The sequence below is a fragment of the Frieseomelitta varia genome, unplaced genomic scaffold (assembly GCF_011392965.1).
Source record: "Frieseomelitta varia isolate USP_RPSP 00005682 unplaced genomic scaffold, Fvar_1.2 scaffold_989, whole genome shotgun sequence".
NCBI lineage: Eukaryota > Metazoa > Arthropoda > Insecta > Hymenoptera > Apidae > Frieseomelitta > Frieseomelitta varia.
In genome coordinates, this window is record NW_025110799.1 from 38489 (window position 1) to 61326 (window position 22838).

The 22838-nt window shown below is 28.4% G+C and overlaps 3 protein-coding genes across 8 annotated transcripts; 1 reads left to right on the top strand and 2 right to left on the bottom strand.

Annotated features, from left to right (window-relative positions):
- Positions 1–1625: 1625 nt before the first annotated feature.
- On the bottom strand, positions 1626–9666 carry LOC122538391 (polyubiquitin-A-like). Its single transcript, XM_043672421.1, has 3 exons — positions 9511–9666; positions 6079–8600; positions 1626–3003 (listed from the first exon to the last, which is right to left on the bottom strand). Exons 2-3 carry the CDS (start codon positions 8586–8588, stop codon positions 1842–1844), a joined length of 3672 nt encoding a protein of 1223 aa, XP_043528356.1. The 5' UTR covers positions 8589–8600; positions 9511–9666; the 3' UTR covers positions 1626–1841.
- An 820-nt stretch (positions 9667–10486) lies between these two features.
- Positions 10487–21790, top strand: LOC122538390 (protein abrupt-like). 5 transcript variants are annotated; one of them, XM_043672419.1, is made up of 6 exons: positions 15611–15741; positions 16207–16396; positions 16476–16658; positions 16803–17052; positions 19489–19821; positions 21327–21790. In XM_043672419.1, the coding sequence occupies exons 2-6, from the start codon at positions 16208–16210 to the stop codon at positions 21617–21619; spliced, it is 1248 nt and encodes a 415-aa protein (XP_043528354.1). In that variant the 5' UTR covers positions 15611–15741; position 16207; the 3' UTR covers positions 21620–21790. The 5 variants fall into 5 exon arrangements, with proteins under 5 accessions (XP_043528355.1, XP_043528354.1, XP_043528350.1 ...); XM_043672420.1 differs by lacking the exons at positions 15611–15741; positions 19489–19821; positions 21327–21790 and adding exons at positions 10487–10677; positions 17540–18750; XM_043672415.1 differs by lacking the exons at positions 19489–19821; positions 21327–21790 and adding an exon at positions 17540–18750.
- On the bottom strand, positions 13137–15949 carry LOC122538389 (probable autophagy-related protein 17). Of its 2 annotated transcripts, none has more exons than XM_043672414.1 (6): positions 15721–15949; positions 14678–14914; positions 14384–14572; positions 13804–14302; positions 13454–13727; positions 13137–13290 (listed from the first exon to the last, which is right to left on the bottom strand). In XM_043672414.1, exons 2-6 carry the CDS (start codon positions 14760–14762, stop codon positions 13168–13170), a joined length of 1170 nt encoding a protein of 389 aa, XP_043528349.1. In that variant the 5' UTR covers positions 14763–14914; positions 15721–15949; the 3' UTR covers positions 13137–13167. The 2 variants fall into 2 exon arrangements, with proteins under 2 accessions (XP_043528349.1, XP_043528348.1); XM_043672413.1 differs by lacking the exon at positions 15721–15949 and adding an exon at positions 15051–15204.
- Positions 21791–22838: the final 1048 nt, after the last annotated feature.

Genomic DNA, 22838 nt, shown 5'->3' on the forward strand with positions numbered 1-22838 from the left:
AATGATGTCACTTTTTACCAGCTTCTATTGAAAATTCGATAAGATTTAATAAATTATAACGGATTTCATGTCTTTGGCGCATTTGTTACTTGAGCAATTTCAACCGTTTTATTTGTAATTCTCCGATTCACCGTTCTTTAAATATAGAGTGCGCTAAAAGGACAATACTTTGTTTTACCATGTCGGTATTTCAGAACGTATGACGCGAAGGTGTCATGTCTTCCATAAGATGTCATATCTATTCTATACCTTGTCTATAATTTCGCAGAAACTTATATTTTAATGTTCTTCAATTTTAATGCATTCCGATTGCATACTATTTATTTGATAGTATCTATTAAAATAGATGATATGGAATAAAATAGATCTATCTATTTAATACTATTTATTTATAATTTAACAAATAACTTTAGAGAAAAAACTTACAGTATTTAACAATCAGACATCAATTTCATAAACATCCAAAATATAAACTATTATAGCTTCAATGCAGTCAACGATTTTTTATAACATATAGACAATTTTTGCGCAACTTGGCATTAATGACTTGATTTAAGCAAAAGTTGCAGATATGTATGCCCTTTTAATCTAACACGACAGTATAAACATTTGAGTCACTTTGGAAATTATTAGATTTTTACTCTTATTATGATGATTTAAATAATCATAATTAATTATGATAAAATAGAAATCATGCGACTTACTAATTAGGTGCGAGAGGCGACGTATGTAATTGATGACCCATCCAATGAAAAGAAAATCATTGCAAATATCACTAAATAAAACCCCGATGAAAATGTCTCTAACAAAGCACGATCATAATTGAATATATGTATATGTAATAACTCTTTTAAATAATGTTCACTATTTTAAATTATAAATGTATTTGATAATACAAAAACAAGTCATACCGGTAATTTTTAGGCGACAATTTCCGGCAAGCAGCTTCTTGCTACGCTTCCCGCTTAAAACTGACGGTTATACATCCCAATATTAAATCGATTACAAAAATCGATTATGTTGTGAAATTTCACCGCCTCATTGGCGCTGTAATCTTTACTGAAATTATCACACGCCCATTTCGTATGAGAATATCTTGAAATCATAATTGAAAAGAAAAATAAAAATTTCCTTCCTCTCTAATTCTTTTCGTTCATTAAATAAAATTTTCTATAAAAATGTTTACGTCTGTAAAATGTAAAAAGTTACGTCTATTTTGTTTGTAATTTTATGTTTTGAACCCGAGTCCAATTTTAAAAAATTTAATAAATTTAATTTTCTTAATAACTGATACTAAACATGAATCTAGTTTATTCTATCGATTCTATTCTCATTCAATGCCATTAGTAGTCAATAGTTTGAGCAAAAAGTGCACTCAAAAACCAATGATTTTTTTCCCTGGTTGGTATTCCAAGAGACAAAGTTCCAGAAAGGCGCTGTTCTGTTTTTAAAAATATCAATGTAACCATAAATTAAAATTATAATTATTTTACTTAACCAATTTGTATCATTTTATTCCTTTTTATTCCTTTATTCATATAATCCAATTTTAATAACATTCGATAAATCAAAATTACTATTATAAATAAGGAAGAAATAAGGGACAAATATTTTCATATTAGTAATTTATGTATTAATAAATATTTAATGAATATAACCACACTACAATAATGTATACATAGTTATACATATCAATATAACTTGTAACTTTTGATATTACATACAGATAAACAAACATCTTTATACCTAGTAATACAGAATATAAAATGTGCATAAAAAAGTGAAATAATGGAGCTTTTAATACTACCAATTTTACTAGATATTTTTGACAGATCTTACTTTCAAGGCAGTTTAGAACTTCCTCCACGGAGTCTCAACACTAAATGCAGAGTAGATTCCTTTTGAATGTTATAATCCAACAAAGTTCTCCCATCTTCTAATTGTTTCCCAGCAAAGATCAAGCGTTGCTGGTCAGGAGGAATTCCTTCTTTGTCTTGAATTTTTGCCTTAACATTTTCGATTGTATCCGAAGCTTCTACTTCCAAGGTAATGGTTTTCCCTGTGAGTGTTTTGACAAAGATTTGCATGCCTCCTCGAAGTCGCAATACCAAATGGAGTGTAGATTCCTTTTGGATATTGTAGTCCGAAAGAGTTCGTCCATCCTCTAACTGTTTGCCAGCAAAAATCAAACGTTGCTGGTCAGGAGGAATTCCTTCCTTGTCTTGAATTTTTGCCTTAACATTTTCAATTGTATCAGAAGCTTCTACTTCCAAGGTAATGGTTTTCCCTGTGAGTGTTTTGACAAAAATTTGCATGCCTCCTCGAAGTCTCAACACCAAATGGAGAGTAGACTCTTTCTGAATGTTATAGTCCGAAAGAGTTCTTCCATCTTCTAACTGCTTGCCAGCAAAAATCAAACGTTGCTGATCAGGAGGAATTCCTTCTTTGTCTTGGATTTTAGCTTTCACATTCTCTATTGTGTCTGAGGCTTCTACCTCAAGAGTAATAGTTTTTCCAGTGAGTGTTTTGACAAAAATTTGCATGCCTCCTCGAAGTCTCAACACCAAATGGAGAGTAGATTCCTTTTGAATGTTGTAGTCCGAAAGAGTTCTTCCATCTTCTAACTGCTTCCCAGCAAAGATCAAACGTTGCTGGTCAGGAGGAATTCCTTCTTTGTCTTGGATTTTAGCTTTCACATTTTCTATTGTGTCAGAAGCTTCTACTTCCAAGGTAATGGTCTTACCTGTGAGCGTTTTAACAAAAATCTGCATACCTCCTCGAAGTCTCAATACAAGATGGAGTGTTGATTCTTTCTGTATGTTGTAATCTGACAAAGTCCTTCCATCCTCTAACTGTTTGCCAGCAAAGATCAAGCGTTGCTGATCAGGTGGAATTCCTTCTTTGTCTTGAATTTTTGCCTTAACATTTTCGATTGTGTCAGAAGCTTCAACTTCAAGAGTAATAGTTTTTCCTGTCAAGGTCTTAACAAAGATCTGCATGGTTCTAGATCTAGAAAAAATTAGTAAACGAATATCAGCATCACATGATTGATGATAGTATATGATGAAAATATAGAGCAAACTTAAACTTTTGATAGATAAGGAAAAGAAAGGAATTAATAACTTTTGTACATTGTATTATTGTATCAGGAAGTTATTTTTTTAAAGAATTTGTTTTCCTTTAAATATCACACTACTTTTATAATAATATAATAATAAGATTTAATTGTACAAACGTTCAATGCTATTGAATATAATAATGAAATAGTATTTTAATCGTAGTTTTAAGAAAGAAATATGCCAGGCAATTTACAATATATATCATCATATGTATGTCCTTATGTTATCATATATATAGTATAAATAATTGTGTTTATGTATACTATTATTAACTCTTAATTAAGTAAAGTTTTAAAACTAATATACAAAAATAAATATACAATAAAAACAATAGTTATTACGATATTAAACTCGTAAATGAGCCTTCTTCTAAAATAATCAATATGATATAATAGTGTTCGGTAAAATGGTAGCTCAATAATAAAACTAAAAACTATTTATTATTTGACAATTCATTTAATACCGTTATGCAATTATGTAGTATACTTACATACTTTCGAATAATTTGTGAGATGTTATTTATAACGTAAGTTTAACGAAATTGTGGAAATTTAAATCGGACGAACTTGAAAAGCCGATGCAGTAGTTAGCCAAAAAAATGGATGGCGTATAACGTAGAACATGTAACTAGAATAGATATAGATATTTAGTAGTATTATTAAATAGTAAGTTTGAAATTCCAGACGTTAAAAATAATATAGAAAATATTAAAAATAACTTTCCAGTACTGAAAATATAAAGTTATATTTTTAAAGGAGCAAATTTATTTCAAAATTCGTTTAATGTAAACAAGTTGTTATGTTTGCGAGCAAATGTTGATTTGAATTTGAATTTTGTCGAAGTAGGAGGCGAAAGTTTATTACATTAACATCTGTTAGCTACTCATATAGTTAATTTAACAATACGAATACGAGCACAAATTTGATCAAAGTAGGAAACGAACGAGTATTTGTTCGTTTGATCTAAATACGCCATAATGTGAACATTAAATCTACAAGGTGTCCATAAAGTCTCTTTACAATTTCAAAAATTTATTACAAAGGCAATTAATGAGATATTTTCATCAGATTTGTTCTATGTATTCAGTGGTTATCAAGGTTTTTACCATATTGCATTTCAGGTATCCTGTTGAATAAGATACTGTTAAATGAACTCCTTACAAAATGGCTACTCCTCAAGAGAAGGCACAGTGTGTATCGTGGTTTATTGAAACCAAATCGGATGTGCAGACTCAGCGAAACTTCAAAACTAAGTATGGAAGACGTCCACCGTCACGTCCATCAATTCGTGCATGGCACAAGAAATTTATGGAGACAGGGACAATATTCGACAAAGAGAGGAGTGGACGACCTAAAACATCTGAGGAAAACATCGATCGTATAAAGAAAGCCTTCGATTGTTTTCCTAAACAGTCTATCCGTACTGCTGCCAAACAATTAAAGCTACCACGTTCAACAGTGCACAAAGTTATGAATGAGGCAAAAAAAACTTAAATATATATATCTCATTTTGTAATAATCTCCACTTATCTGTCTTTTCATTTGCCTTTGTAATAAATTTTTGAAATTGTAAAAAGACTTTATGGACACCCTGTACTACAACTCGTATTAATTTGTATATAATCAGATATTATGTACTATATATATATATATATATATATATATATATATATATATATATATTTAAATTAATTAATTAATTTTCAATAAAAAAATTTTCATATTATACTAACAATAATATTTAAATATTCCTTTATTTATTTGGTATCAAGTATTTAAAGCTAAAATGTATTTAAAATTAATTAAAAATTTAAAACATAATATTTCATTAAATTAGAGTTAATGTTATATATGTAAATAAAATTAAATTTAAAAGCCAAAAAATATCCTATCCCTTACCCAAAAATTCATATAATTATATATGTATAGATACAAATGGAATTTAAATGAAAATAACATCATTAAGGGATCAATCAAATCTATCAATCAAATATATAATTATATATACATATGCTTATTAAAGAAAAATAATCTTTTGTATAAATTTCCTGAAAATCTTGTGATTTGTCTAAAATTTTTCTCATCTCTAATATTTTTTTACTTCTATGTCTTAAAATGTGAAATAAAACTACAAAAAGTTTAATAAATCTATGAAATTGATAAAAATTCTGTTAAAACTAACGTATAATCTCAGAAGATATGTATATAGGAACAAAAATGTAGTGAAATCAAATGCTTTATCAATCAACTAAATTTGTAATTAGTTATTTAACTAAAGTAGAAAATATATAGCATATTATTATATTAAGGTATATAGTATACATTAAGAATCACATTTTACAATCGAAAAAATTTAAATATAAAGAAAAATAATAAAAAAAGAACTACAAATTATGTTTACAGATAGCAGATATTTCTTTATTTAAATAATTTATTACAAACAAAATATTAATGACTGATGTACTGCAATACACAATAAATTAAAGAATATAAAACAAAATAGTCAGATAATACAATATTTAAATATGCATTACTACACAAGTAAAAGACGAAATAAATAAAACCATTTATATTGGGAATGTATCGACAACTGTTTAATGAACATAAATACATTACAAGAAGTTTAGTCATTCATAAATAGGTTCATACATAATTAGGTTAGTCACTTGCCATTCTTGCATAAAGTACTATATATCGACAGCAAGTAGTATATATTTATGGCAAGTGAATATGAAATATACATAAAAAAGTAATATAATATATCTATCAATACTATCAATTTTACTGGATACCGCCAACAGATCTTGCTGTCAGGCAGATCAAAAGTAGAACCTTTATCAGGTTATTAACTGCAACATTCTTCCTTGTTTTTCAAATGATTAACGTCTTCAACCTGCACATTTGCAAGTTCAAGCAGGCAACCATTATGTGAAATGTGTTGCTCCAGAGAGGAAATATGCACACCACCTCGGAGTCTTAAAACCAAATGTAATGTAGATTCCTTTTGAATGTTGTAATCCAACAAAGTTCTCCCATCTTCTAACTGCTTCCCAGCAAAGATCAAACGTTGCTGGTCAGGAGGAATTCCTTCTTTGTCTTGAATTTTAGCTTTCACATTTTCTATGGTGTCAGAAGCTTCTACTTCCAAGGTGATGGTCTTACCTGTGAGCGTTTTAACAAATATTTGCATACCTCCTCGAAGTCTCAATACAAGATGAAGTGTTGATTCTTTTTGTATGTTATAATCTGACAGAGTCCTTCCATCCTCCAACTGTTTGCCAGCGAAGATTAAGCGTTGTTGATCAGGCGGAATTCCTTCCTTGTCCTGAATTTTCGCCTTAACATTTTCGATTGTATCAGAAGCTTCTACTTCCAAGGTAATGGTTTTCCCTGTGAGTGTTTTGACAAAAATTTGCATGCCTCCTCGAAGTCGCAATACCAAATGGAGTGTAGATTCCTTTTGGATATTGTAGTCCGAAAGAGTTCGTCCATCCTCTAACTGTTTGCCAGCAAAAATCAAACGTTGCTGGTCAGGAGGAATTCCTTCTTTGTCTTGGATCTTTGCTTTCACGTTCTCTATTGTGTCAGAAGCTTCTACTTCCAAGGTGATGGTTTTTCCTGTGAGTGTTTTGACAAAGATCTGCATGCCACCACGAAGTCGCAATACCAAATGGAGTGTAGATTCTTTCTGAATGTTATAGTCTGACAGAGTTCTCCCATCTTCTAACTGTTTACCAGCAAAGATCAAACGCTGCTGGTCTGGAGGAATTCCCTCTTTGTCTTGGATCTTTGCTTTCACGTTCTCTATTGTGTCTGAAGCTTCTACTTCTAAAGTGATGGTTTTTCCTGTCAATGTTTTGACAAAGATTTGCATGCCTCCTCGAAGCCTCAAAACAAGATGGAGTGTTGATTCTTTCTGAATGTTATAATCTGACAGAGTTCTCCCATCTTCTAACTGTTTACCAGCAAAGATCAAACGTTGCTGGTCAGGAGGAATTCCTTCTTTGTCTTGGATCTTTGCTTTCACGTTCTCTATTGTGTCTGAAGCCTCTACCTCAAGAGTAATGGTTTTTCCAGTGAGTGTTTTGACAAAAATTTGCATGCCTCCTCGAAGTCTCAACACCAAATGGAGAGTAGACTCCTTTTGGATGTTGTAGTCCGAGAGAGTTCTCCCGTCCTCTAATTGTTTACCAGCGAAGATTAAACGTTGCTGGTCAGGAGGAATTCCTTCTTTGTCTTGAATTTTAGCTTTCACATTCTCTATTGTGTCTGAAGCTTCTACTTCTAAAGTGATGGTTTTTCCTGTCAATGTTTTGACAAAGATTTGCATGCCTCCTCGAAGCCTCAAAACAAGATGGAGTGTTGATTCTTTCTGAATGTTATAGTCTGACAGAGTTCTCCCATCTTCTAACTGTTTACCAGCAAAGATCAAACGTTGCTGGTCAGGAGGAATTCCTTCTTTGTCTTGAATTTTAGCTTTCACATTCTCTATTGTGTCTGAAGCTTCTACTTCTAAAGTGATGGTTTTTCCTGTCAATGTTTTGACAAAGATTTGCATGCCTCCTCGAAGCCTCAAAACAAGATGGAGTGTTGATTCTTTCTGAATGTTATAGTCTGACAGAGTTCTCCCATCTTCTAACTGTTTACCAGCAAAGATCAAACGCTGCTGGTCTGGAGGAATTCCCTCTTTGTCTTGGATCTTTGCTTTTACATTCTCTATTGTGTCTGAAGCTTCTACTTCTAAAGTGATGGTTTTTCCTGTCAATGTTTTGACAAAGATTTGCATGCCTCCTCGAAGCCTCAAAACAAGATGGAGTGTTGATTCTTTCTGAATGTTATAATCTGACAGAGTTCTCCCATCTTCTAACTGTTTACCAGCAAAGATCAAACGCTGCTGGTCTGGAGGAATTCCTTCTTTGTCTTGGATCTTTGCTTTCACGTTCTCTATTGTGTCAGAAGCTTCTACTTCCAAGGTGATGGTTTTTCCTGTGAGTGTTTTGACAAAGATCTGCATGCCACCACGAAGTCGCAATACCAAATGGAGTGTAGATTCCTTTTGGATATTGTAGTCTGAGAGTGTTCGTCCATCTTCTAATTGCTTGCCAGCAAAAATCAGACGTTGTTGATCAGGGGGAATTCCTTCTTTATCTTGAATTTTTGCCTTAACATTCTCTATTGTGTCTGAAGCCTCTACCTCAAGAGTAATAGTTTTTCCAGTGAGTGTTTTGACAAAGATTTGCATTCCTCCACGAAGTCGCAACACCAAGTGAAGAGTAGATTCTTTTTGAATATTGTAGTCTGAGAGAGTTCTCCCATCTTCTAATTGTTTACCAGCAAAAATCAAACGCTGCTGGTCTGGAGGAATTCCCTCTTTGTCTTGGATCTTTGCTTTCACATTTTCTATTGTGTCAGAAGCTTCAACTTCAAGGGTAATAGTTTTTCCTGTTAAGGTCTTAACGAAGATCTGCATAATTGTATGAAGCTGTACAAAGATAAAAGGTACAAAAGAATAAAAATTATATCTATTACAGCGTCATGTTAAAAAATGAAATTGTAACTACTCCTTATCTTTAATATATGTTATAGAAATCAGCATTTTTAACAACTTCTCCCTTTTACATGAATATTAAATTCTCTCAATTTTATAGATGCTTGCAAGGAACTACTAATACATTTAATTCTATCTATATGTGCATATATTCACAAGCATAACTCGCATATCAAATGTCACTCTCTTTGTCTTTGTTGCATCATACTTTAAAAATATAAATCAATGAATGATGATGATGATGATGGTATATGATAAATATATATTTTAGTGATATAACAAAACGTTTGAGGAAAAAACTATAGCAAAATAAATAAAATTCGAAAAAGTGAACTATAAGTATAATTACTATAAAAAATAATAACCTTATATAACTCAAATGTCTGTTACTTAGAACAAAAAATCGTTTCTTTGAAGATGTATCAAGAAATTGTTTTCACTCGTATTGAAAGATATAAAAATTTGTTTTATTTTTTTATACATTACAAGATCATATGATTAAATTATTTAGTTTAAACAAATGTTCAATGCTGTTCAATGCTGTGTTATCATGATACTGAAATGGCTTTCTAACGAAAGCTTTAAAAAATTTAATTCGTTTAATTCACATTTAATTTTCAAAAATTTATCAATTCTTAATTTTTGCATATACATACAATAATATATATTTTATAAATAGATGTCTTGTAATAGCAAACTCTAAAATAAGCTTTTTAGTATCTCTATATATTTTCAATTTAGAAGAATAATGGAGACTCGTGAATGAGACATACGATATTGATTATTTGAAAACTCACGTAATATTTTTATACACAATACAAAAATGCAGTTATGTTATACTTACATTTGTTTAAATAATTTACAGGAAGATATTTGCAACACAAGTTGAACTATAAGTTTCTCAAAAAACCAAAAAAAGCAGAAAATGATAATACACCTCAGAAGGAGGGATGAAAAATAACGTACAACTTGTATATTCCAAAGTATAGATTCTAAATTCCCTAAATTGGAAACAATGTAAACGGTGTTTGAGTTATTACGTTACATATGAACTTGCCTTTACGTTTGACGATATTGATATGAAAAAGAGGAACGAGATTCGAAATTTATATCTGTACTATATATTCGTACTATTATAATACTTATCTGTACTTATATATTCGAAATATGTGATATATCTGTGTATTATTCAAAGATTCAACATGTAACTGCCGTAACACTAATAGTAAATTAAAAGTTTAAAAGACAAAATATCCTATTGGAAAAGTTTGAACTGAATTGTTAGAAATTGTAATATATTAAATGTTTTGATGGAGATATGTTTAATTATTAAGAACCGTTTTGCTTCTTAAAGAAAATTTTTGATTCTTGATTTTTGACTCTGATTTTTAGCTAAGTTGTACATTAATAATATAAAATAGAATAGAACTGATAAGAAAGAGATCAATTAAGCGGAATAAGAATCATGAATTTAAGAAGAATATTTCTTGGAACAATATTTTTCATATTTTCAATGATCAACATTTTAAGTTGTCTTTAGAATGAAAATTATATCTACATTCTAATCTACATTTTAACGTAGTTCTGAAACATTTACTTAAAAAAATTTATAATTTGCTTTAAACATAAAAAATTTAGACGTTATACTTATAAATTTAATTTTAAAATAATTCAAAGTAGAACATTATAAATTTTTCATAGAAAGTAAATTTAAAGTATTTCTGGAGCTTTTAATGTTTTTAATGTTGGCTATACATTCGAAAATATATATCATATATGTGGAAATATATGAAATTTAAAAGAACATAAAATAATTAAAAATATATAACGAACTACATAATTGCATAATGGATGCTTGTAAACTTATGTACGAAAGAAAAGAACAATCAGTTTTGTACGCTTCATTTTCGCACATAAATGATTTACGTTGTGCAATTTGTGAAATTGATTTTATTGAAGTTCACGATTCATCAGCAAAATCATATTTTCATTGGCAAACATTAAAATGCCGGTTAGTCCATAATTCCTATAAATTAAAAACTTTTTTTTATAATTTTTTAAATGTTTCAACAATAATTTTCACATTTTATGAATAATATAATTTTAGATTACTTATTCATTTAATATCCGATGTTATTGCTTCACCAGTATTGGGAACAGAAAGGTGTATATTTGTCATTGGATATAAAAAATTTTTTGAAGCTGGAAAATTGGAAAGAATTTTAAAAAATTTTAAATTAGTGGTTTGTTCAAGATATAAATTTCCATTAACTTTGAATGGATTATTTTAATAATAAACTAGTTTTTATTCTTGTTAGTATCAAGGATTACGGTCAGTTACTATGGAACTTTACAAAAATTGTCTTATCTATACAATACAGACTAAGATATGTCCTTTGTGGAACAAAGTTGGTGACTATTTTGTTCAAGGAAAAAATTTTTATAATTTTGTAGAAGGTATTAGAGGATTAAAATTAGACATACTTAAAAAGGGTAATAAAAGATTTTTAATTTTGTTCTTTATATCATAATAGCAAAAAATCTTATATATTAATAGTTAATAAATTTTTAGAAAATAATATATGTTTACAACTTCGTGCACAAATAATTAAAATTCCATACATAACACTTGAAGATTATCTTCCACCATATATTATATCTCACTTTTTAGCAGACCCTAAAGGATACATTGATTTATCTCATTATAAACTTCCATTTGTATATGTATTACCAAGGTAATGATAATTTTTTTTATTGTATGTATATCAGTCTACATTTATTTTATAAAAAGTTAAATAAAGTTTTAAAATAAGATTTTAAAATTTCTATAGCATGAAGAGAGGCAAATTATTATCTGTATCTAAAGAACTTCCAGCAAACTGTGTTTTCAAAGATTATGAACAATTACGTAGACACTGGAAAAATATGGTATAAATGTCTATGTATCATCTTGTGTATTTTATAATTTAAATTGCTTCCAAATATTTTTGCATATACATATTATATATATAATATTTCAGTATGGATATTCCTTGCCAAAAATTAAAGATGGAATTTTATATTATGAAATTAAATTTTTGATTCCTAAATCTAAAGTTTTTACATATCCTCATATGTGTATAGCAAAAAATCCATTAGAAGTTATTTCCAGTAGAGATAAAAAGTCTACAATCACACATTTCTTGTCTGATATGCTTGTGAAATTACCTATAATTTGTGGTAAACAATTACAAATATCCAAAGATACTCCATTTAATACAGTAAGTCACAAAAGATATGTAATAATCTTTATTCAATACTTATAAGAAAAAAAAAAATTTGTTTCAATTGATACTTTATTTCATATAGACGTCTCTAAATACACATGTATCATTCAATGTAGTAGCAAAAGATAAAGGATTAGATAGATATCTTGAGGAAAAGAGTAATATTACTTCAGAATTAGAATTTTCTGATAAAAATGTAGATGGATTAACAAAAGATACAAATACTGCTACATCATCAAAAACACAATTAACTAAAATTCATCAAATTCATAATGTACGATTTGATGAAAATAAGCGAATAAAATTAAGCAACAAGGATGTGGAAGGTAATCAAAATGGTACTAAAATAATAATACAATTGTAAAAATAATTCTAAAATAATTTTAATTATAAGATAAATTTCATATATTCAATGTTTCAGATATTCAATATTTAAATGCTTCATCTACACAAGATATGAGAAATAATTTTATCATGGGAAATATATCACAAAATTCAAAGAATAATTTTATTGTATCAGAAGAAGAAACAATTTCCACATACTTTAAAATTCAAAAAACGAATTCTTATGTTAAAACAAAAGAGGTACCTTCTTTTACATTTTTTTCGTAAGATATGCATATTTTATCATTTTGTTTTTATTTTACTTATAATCTTTTTCATTTAAAAATAGTTAACACAAGAAGAGGGACAAAAACAAAAAAAATTAACATTAAAAGAGAAATTGTCAAAAGCTAAATCCAGTGAAGATAGCAGTATATTTTTATCAGTATGCACTAGTATATTTACTTTATATTATTAATTAAAAATTTTATATAATTATCTTATACTTTATTAAATAGGGCCAAAATTCTGTGGAGGCAATGGCAAAAATGAATAAATTAGATCAAATGAAGAATAGTGAATTAAGTGATTGGCTCAAAAAGCATTCAATTCCACATAATTCTAAAGCAAGAAAAACTGAACTTATTAACAAAATATTATCTCATATTAAAAATACACAAATTTTACAGCAATTTCGTATATAGTACATTTTAAGCAAAAAGTGTCATATATATTTTTAAATATATATTATTATAAAAAAAATAATATGCTGATATAATAAATACTAAAAATAGAAATCATTAGTATTAAATACATAATATAATATATTTTTAATTGTTATACATTAAATCATACAATAAAATGAAACAATAATACATAATAAAAAATAATTAATAACAACAAATGTATTCTTATATGTCTGACTTTTTATAATATATTATAACATCTAATATAGCTTTTCTATCAACTTCACTTTCTATACCAATTTCAATTAAATCTTCATTAGTTAAAGTCATAAACAAATCAATGTCAACCTAAAATAAATAAGCATTAAATTACAATATAATATTTAGTAAGTAATTGTTGTATTTTAAAACAAATGTATAGAAAACAAATAAAACATTCAATTTATGAGTTAGTATGGTATCAATCAACATTATGTTATTATAATTTACAATAAAATTATGATATATTTACTTCTTGTTCAAGAAATATAGGCAAATGTTGACCTAATCCATGATGTTTTAGTAAAACAAACATTTTTGCTTCTTCTGGATTTAAAATCATCCCTCTTGGGGGTGTCCTGTAACGTGGTGGTGTTGGTGTATTTTCCCCAAATACATTTTCATCATTTATATTTGGAGGAACGTTTGATGGTCGCAGTGGACTAAATTCAGGCACATATTCAAGAGTAGTATCAAGGTCTTCTTTGTGTTGGATATTTAAGTCTGATGGTCGAATAGACTGCAATCTTTAATAATATGATAAAATTAAACTATCATATTATTTTACATGTAATATATGTAATATAACATATATCAATATACCTCTGCAAAGGTAATTCGTTTACATTTACATTACTTTTTGCACAAGGAAATACTACTTCGTTTTTATCTAACTGTTTATCTTTTGTTTCATTTGTAATATTAATTTCCTTATTATATTTATTTTCTGTAAAATATATATTTGGAGAACTAGGTAACATTTCATTAAGGGTCAAATTAGGTGAAATTAAACTACACTGAATATTTTCTGCATGATTTGTTGGTAAACTTAATGTAAAAGATTTAAAAAATTTTTTTGAATTTTTCATATTGTTATTACAATCATCAGTATTGGATGTTATAATAACTTTTGAAGGAGACAGATTATTGTTATTATCATTTATTAATTTGGAAAAATTTAAGTTGTCCTTTTCAACTGATTTATTTTCTGTAGGAATGTTATCCGAATTATCATTCCAATAATTTTCCATGCTAAAATATTTTGCTAAGTTCCTTATTTCTGGTACTATTGACTGTTCCATCATAATGTGAGTATAGTAATCTATTTAAAATGAATAGAAAATCTTCAAGCAATATTGCATATTATTATTTCATAAATTTTGAAAAATATATAATATCTTACTATTTTTGGAAACATCAAATCCTAACTCTATCAATTTAAAAAATAAATTTTTATCATTTTTCATAGCAGCAATACAAAGTGGTGTAATATCATCATTTAGAGAATTTAAGAGTGTTGCTGGACATGCATCGTATACAGTTTCAAACATAGTTTTATTTATTGCTGCTGCTAATCCAAAAACAGACATGCCTACAAACCAACAAAAATACATGTACATGTTTAAATTTAACAATGTATTTTTATATTGTAATTTTACTGTATTAAAAAAATAAAATTTCCAATCTCTTTTAATACCTAAATAAGTTGATTCATTTATGTTAGCATTATTTTGTAAAAGATATTTCACCATTTTAATATGTTTATTACGAATTGCCAACATTAATGGTGTCCAACCAAATTTATTTTTTCTATCGATAATTTGACGGCAATCGTGTTTTCGGAAAATCTCTTCTGCAATATCAAGGCATCCATTTGCTGCGCTAATGTGTAACAAATTTTCTCCATAACTGTTTACCCTATTTAGTGTATATTCTAAAAATTGAAATTTAGTATTTAATGTTTTCGTAATTAGTTGTATCTAAATAAAAAAAATAGCATATGCTTTAATAATTAGAGCTAATAAATTATTGTATAATGTAGTTAATTATATATATAATTAATTTAATACCCTCTTTTTGTAACGCTTTTATAACTTCTTTTTCCATAGTATTCTTGGTATAATAATTTTCTTTTTCATTACAATTTGTTTGCAAATTGATGCTATTTTCACTAAACATTATTGATACTATTATATATTTCCCAAGTCTTAATTTATATCAATTGTACTAAAATAGTATTTAATAAGGTATCTTTAATATATTTCTGTATTTACCGAATTAAACATTGAAAGTGACCTACAGTCTAATATGTATTTCATTTGATTTGTTTGTAAATTTTTGCATCTGATTCTGCAATGTATTATGAATTAAATAATTCAGCAATATAACATAAGAAGCATTTTTTAAGGAAACTAATAGAAGTTCTTGCATTTAAAAACATTTATAGGTCGAAAGTCTGTTTGATTTTATTACATTTTCGATTATTTCCGCCAAAATTTTTAGTTTAGTCAGAAGTGTCTATTTCACTGGTAATGTGATGGCAGCACAATCACGTAAAATGTGACGTGCACGATAATTTCTGACAGTATTTGAATTTCAATTTCGAAATCTTCATATATCTATCTGGCTGAAGAAAACAATTATTTCATAAAATTACAAAGATAACAGCGTCATTCTTGTTCCTATAACGCGTGAGCAACGAATTAAATGTGGTTTGTTGTAACATAACGTGCAACTTACAGCGATAAACTTTAAGACAACGTGAGTTACTTTCTATCACGCATATTTCCAAGTTCTTTTCAATTTGTTTGTTTCCAATTAAAATATAAAGAATTCCATTACGTCAGATTATAATCGTGCATTTTTCTTTGATGTTCTGTTTATATTTTTCGTGGTGTAAGTTTTTGCTAGGTTAACTTTCAGACGACGCCGAGATCGTATTTTTGGGGTGGGGGCACTAATTAAGAGAATGTGGATGGGGGAGACGAGCACGTATCGTTACCGTTAGTGGTCAATTTTCTCGAATCTTTATTAACATCGGATCCACATATTGTATTCAAGTAAATGCATATATGTTGAATTCTCTTTATTTTCTCTGTGATAGATTATAGATTTAGCCAATTTTATTATAACAATATGGAAATACTGATTTTCTTATTACTGTATCATAATGTTCTGTTATAATATCATGAATTTTGTTTGAATTATGTATAATTTATTATTCAGAATGGGAAGCAGTGGTCAATTATATAGCCTTTCCTGGGGAGAGTTTAGTTCATCACTGGCATCTGCGGTACAATTGTTAAGAGGTCATGGAGATTTGGTTGATGTGACACTGGCTGCTGGTGGACGCAGTTTCCCTGCACATAAAATAGTTCTTTGCGCAGCTAGTCCCTTTTTACTGGATTTATTAAAGGTTATTATTTTTCTCATTACTTTGAATGCTTTACGCAGCATAATTACAGCTTGTCCTTAAATTTATTTTGTACAAGTAGAGCACACCATGTCAACATCCAGTAGTTATGTTAGCGGGTATAGGAGCAGATGATTTGGAATCACTGTTGGAGTTTGTGTATCGTGGTGAAGTGAGTGTAGAACCTTCTCAATTACCTTCACTTCTTCAAGCTGCTCATTGTCTTTGTATTCATGGATTAACGCCTCCTACTATATTGACTGAGGTATGTTTTATAATTAAATAATACATTGCATTGAAATATTTATATTTTTCTTTGTACCATATATTTATCAATTTTTTAATCAAGTAAATATTAGTCAACAGTGATTTTTAAAGGAAAAGATGGTTAATATCTTTATTTCTTTAGAATGGGGAGGAGGTACCAGTATCAGCAATACCAACAGCAAATGAAACTTTATCAAAAGAAACCATTAGTCCGTATTTTCCATTGAAGCGAAGAAAAAAAAGGAGAAAGTCATCTTCATCTTCTGGAAAATGGCCACGCAATGTTAATACTACTGAGAATGAAAATAGGACTGTAGATGGAAGTGATAATAGTCGGTCGGTAAATTATGATCACAAAGATGAAGATAATACGGAACATGGCGATGATACAGGTAAGAAATATTCAACTTTTTTGTATTGTAGCATATTTTGTAACTATTATATTCGTTAAATTTGTTATAATTTCGTATTTAATGTTTACTTCGAATAATAAGAAATATCATTTTTTTACTATATATTTTAAGTACAATCTTCTTTTTATTATTGTACATTGAACTGAGTTGATCATTATATTGTTATGTATATTTAATGGTCAGTTTAGTAGCAAATTTTGGCAAGAATGGATATCTACAATATCTACTTGTGTTTTGTGTCCGATATATTGTTTTCATCATTTATTAATATGTTTTTGGAACATAATCCATAAGTGTTTAAAGCTCCTTTCAAGCTTTCATATATTAGAACGGACACAAGCACAACCATCAATCGGGTTGAACTGCGTCTAATCAATCACGTCATATGCTATAATGATTCGAAAATTTCAGATGTGAAAATCAGTTCAGCCCTGCATGGTAATATTGTGTTTGTGTCTGTTAACAGCGAACGATCGGTTGGAATATTCAAATCATCGAAGTTGTCACTCGCCCCGTGGTCAAGAAGCGCAACCAGTGTCGGCAGAAAGTTCTCAAGCAGGAACGCATCAAGATCAAATATCGGACAATGAATCGCATCTTCACACTTTAATGCCAATGCAGCCATATTCTCCACTACATATACCGCAATTTCCTGGTCCTTTAAATATGGGCTTTCCTCCTGGTATACCACTCCCACTAGTTACTCAGGGTTCAACAGCTGGAACAGGATCTTGTGGACTGACAGGCAATATGAATTTGTCTAAAATACGAGGTGCATCTGACTGTCCAGGTGTTTGTCCATTATGTGGTGCTACGTTACGGCAAGCGAGAAATTTACGTAGACACCTATTATCCTCGTGCAAATATCGGTTTAGTAGTAATCCGGTTCAGAGTTCCCCAGCCGATGCAATGATGATAGAAGTAAAGCCTGAAGTCGAGTTATCGAGTTATAATGAGCAGTCCATGACGTACGGAACTGATAGTGGAAGTAGTACCTGTGAGCAAATAATTTGTAAGCCCAGTCCACTTCCTTCGCCAACATCACAGGGCCCGAGTGTTGTTTCCCCTCAGAGCAACATTCCGTCTCCGACTATCGCTAGATGAATGTACAGAAAAAAACTGAAAACGAAGATATGATGCAAACAGAATCTTCCGATTCTGTTGTTGTGATTGTGAAACTATTTTGTTTCTTTTCGTCAATTTGTTCTGTAATGTAATAAATTTAATTTAAGGAAGCGCATCCGTTTTTTTTTTTTTTACTTATCGTTTTAATGTACTTATATGAATTTATGTTCGAACTATTGTTTATCAGTTAAGAAAAATTATAACGGATTGGCATTATTCTGTAGAATTTCTCAGAATGAACTGATTGTTATATTACATGTATAGTTTATAATCTTATTTTAGGAGTTTTTTCATTGAAAATTAATGAAATTAACTTGAAACGAAACGTTTAATATGAACGTTCAAAATAAAGTTAAAGTATACAAAAATCTTCCACGTTAGTAAGTAAGAGCAGTATCTTTAGGGTTAATGGGAATAGTCGATGAAAAATTATGCCTAGTGAGAGCGGTGGTATAAGTATTGCAAAATACTTCTAAATTTTCGATATCTTTGAAATATTCACTTACGCAATAACTGTGTATGATCAGTTTTATATAAACTTATTGAAATCTATCTTTGTAGCTTATTTTTCTCTTATTTCTTTTGCCAATAAAATGTTAAATTAATATTTTAACATTACACACGTGTAAGTAGAATTCGGATTTCTGTCGATATGTTTCAAAAGAAAAACAAAGTCTCAATATTCAAATTTAAATAAAAACGTATTAACAAATTTAAATAAAAATGTATTATATACATATATAAAGAATTTACTTTTATATAATAACATAAACTGACAGAAATTTCAGTTCCTACTTAAATAGGAAGAAATTAAAAACTTAATTTATATGTTCCTTTATAAAATATTGGCAGTTATTTTATTTAGAATATCAATCAATTAATAGGTGTAAACAAAAATCAATATGAATTATGAATTACGTTAACGGTATATTTAACTAATGATAAGTAACAAATTCGTTTGACAGAATAGCAAAAGTTTATTTTATCATAGACTGTATACTTTTAAATAAAAGAATATCTACAGGTCGTAATTCTTCGAGCAAATATTTTGCAAATATTTTCTGTACATGGCCTTTTTGTACGTACTTTGCATAATTATTTATTTATAACTATTAATCTACTTTTATGGAGTCGCAATACGTCTTAGCGGTAAAAAAAAAAAAGGTCAGAACAATAAATACATACAGATTAATATCCATGATTGTATACTTATTCGATTATTGCCTATTGTTGTGGTGATCTTTTTCAGGTGTGTTTGAATGTGTTTAGATTTGACGGAATTAATTTTAGGAGATGGATTGTCCAAAGCACGAAGCATGTCTGATCAGCCGGCGTCGTGTCCACTTTGCGGGGCAATTTTGCGCCAATCACGAAATTTAAGAAGGCATTTAGAGCTTCTACACTTTGGATTTGGTAGCAGTAGTAAATCAGGTGTTCACATGAGGCACCGAAGAACTGATAGAAATAACGATTTTGTTCGATCAACACTCGCATCCATTTGTCCACCACATATAACAAGGACGGATTATTCAAGAGTTGTAGAGAATACCGACTTGTCGACGTTAACTTCTTTATCCATCGCTTCGACAGTCAATTCCAATGCATCGAATGTCAGCCTTGCAGGTGAATGCTTAGCAGCTTGAAATAGAGAAAAGGAGGAATGATTGATACAATTACTTTTGGTAGTTGATGATACAGAGTATAACAACTAATATTTTAATAATTTGTATTAAAGTTTGTGGTATTAAAAAAAGTTTATTCATTTATAATTTGTAGTTTCATAATCATAATATTAATTAATATTTAAAATACTTCAAGTCTTCTTCTTACAATGATTTTGATTGATTTATTATATGATATACTGTATTAGTAGAATACGTAAATATTTCTCTTTAATAATTTATATTTTTCTCAGTTATTTTATATAAGATAAATTAATTTCAGTATTATTTTGCGATACTTTTTTTAATATTAAAGACTAGCATTTTTTTGTAACATAAAATATAAATTTTATGATTTAAAATATGAGTTGGTATAGTATAAAAGTCTGTATTGTTTCATCAATATATTTAAATATCTGTAATTAATTTGTTTAATTAATTAAACAAAAGTGTCGTTTGAAATCATATAATACTTATGTAAATTGATTAATTGATTGATTGATTGATATAGTATATAAATTGAAAGAAAAATAGAAAGTAATATTGTATCGATCTTCCTATGATGTCAAGTTCTCTGTAACTGTTTTCTTACGATTAATTTTTTGTATATATAATCAGATAAAAATAAGAATCAAAACTTGTAACTTTTACATATTTTAATTTGTTTGCCATCATATGTTGAGAGACTGTAAATTATTTTTAGTTATTGTATTGTAAGTGTAAGTAAATAAGAAACAAAATACAAGTATTTATGTTAAAAATGTTGTCAATTATTTTGTTTGCAAAATTCTTTTGTAATATTATGTTTATTTAAAATAATCATATGCACGATTATCTTCAATTTATATTTGTCATTGAATGCATACTTTAAGTAACATTTGTACAACACTTTATATGTATATAAAGTTAAAAAAAGAAATTGTTCTCAATGTATAAATTTAATAAAATACATTGATTATATTAAGTTACAAACAATGAAAAAGCAATCGAAATTAGTAGAAAAAATCAATTTATATACACTACTAAATTAAAGTATTCGATGATTATAAAAATCTGGTGACAATGTAAGAATTCAGTACAAATTTTAATTAATGTACGTTTGCAATTTTTCTTAAATTACAAGTAATTATTCTCAAAGAAAAAGAGAAGATCAAAGCAACATTTTTCTGATTGTAAAATTTGTTTTGAAAATAAGCCTAATGTGTTATCAACAGAATAAGACTTTTAAAAGACTTATATTTATACAAAAATGATTGAAGACGTCACTAAGAATATGAAACAACTTTCGTAATTTGTAAAATTCATAAAATTAATATTTAACAGTGTATCATAAAATTAACTTAATGAAAGACATTATATTCTTATTACATATTATTCTTATTTCTTCTCTTTTTCATTTGACTACTTGGTACGAAATAAATTAAGCAGTATGTGCAATATGTGATATTCTTATGTCTTTGTGAACAGGAAGTTTGATGGGATCAGGTGTACTGGGAAATGGTGATCAAAGTGCTAACTCTACTCTGGTCTCTGCGTCAACTTCAAGCACGGCCCCTATTGTCTCTGCCAATAATGGAATTTACTCATCAGATGGTAGTGCCAGTATGCTAAATTGCTTATTACCGTCGTTACCATCTTTGCCTTCTCTGTCTTCTCCGCACGACGTGTTTCGGCATGGTGAAATGTTGCGAGTTGGTATTGCATATCATGACTCCTCGAGGCAACATTTCAAGCAGCCACAGCGTACCGATGTCACCTAATTTATATAATAATTCATGAATTCTTTCGCTTTAAATATTAATTCATGTTAGAAATTGTAAAGCTGAGTATGTCGAATTTCGTCGCGTTTTAGTATTGAGGGCTATATTAAAAACTGTATAAGTAACTGTATAAGCTGTGAAAAATGTAAAGAATTAAGAAGAACTTGTAAACACCGTGTCTCGCTGTTATAAATTTTGTAAAAATATTTTTTATATCGAATCACATTTTGTAAAACATTCCTTACTTTGAGATTCTATAAATTATTATATTATTAATATAAATGATTATTTTACAGTAATGTACAAAAAGATGAAGTTATATGATACGTGAGTTGTAGTTTTATTGATATGTCTTCGAAAGTTATGCGATGTTATTTAAGAAAATAAAACTTGCAGTTAATATTAAACGACGTTGGATTTAAGTAATGGATAGAATTATTCGGCGGAGAATTTTAATTTTGTTTTAATTTCAATTTGTAAGATTTAATAAAATTTCTGTTTTAATTTTATTTTTTGATATGACAGATATGTAATACAAACGTCGCGTTAATTTTTTATTTGATTCAATCAATATTGTACAATAAATTATTCAGGTTTTTATGATGTCGCGAAAATTTAATATGAAACAATACAGGCAAAAAGAATCGAGATGAAAAAATACCTATCGAGTCTTTTTTACAAAGAAATTAAAAATTCATCAAAATTCAAAAATTCAAAAAAACATCACTTTCTTAAAATTTATGGTAAATTTGTTTTGAATAGAAATTTCTCTTAACAGGACTTTAAGATTAATGTTAAACCAGATTTAATTCTTGTAAATAAAAATATAATATTAATGTAAGTATGTACGATAAAAATATAATGATATATTGAAAATAGAAGATTTCTAGATAAATAAAATATTAAGTTCAAGTATCGAGAAACTAGATGATTTATTTTGTTCTTCCTAGTTAACAGTCTAATGTTAATTACATATTTATAATGGTCGATTATAGGTAAACAAATTTTTGAAAATTAGTAAAAAGATAAAATTTTTAATTATAAATATTCAACAAAATAGTGGAAATGAAATTTTGCTTTATTGCAGTTGTACATTAAAGTACATCGATGTTTCATTAATGATTCTTGATAAATATTATTGTAATTGTGAGACACTTGATAAAAATAAAATCATACGTAAATTTAGAAATTTGTTATATTCACTAATTAATGTTAAATT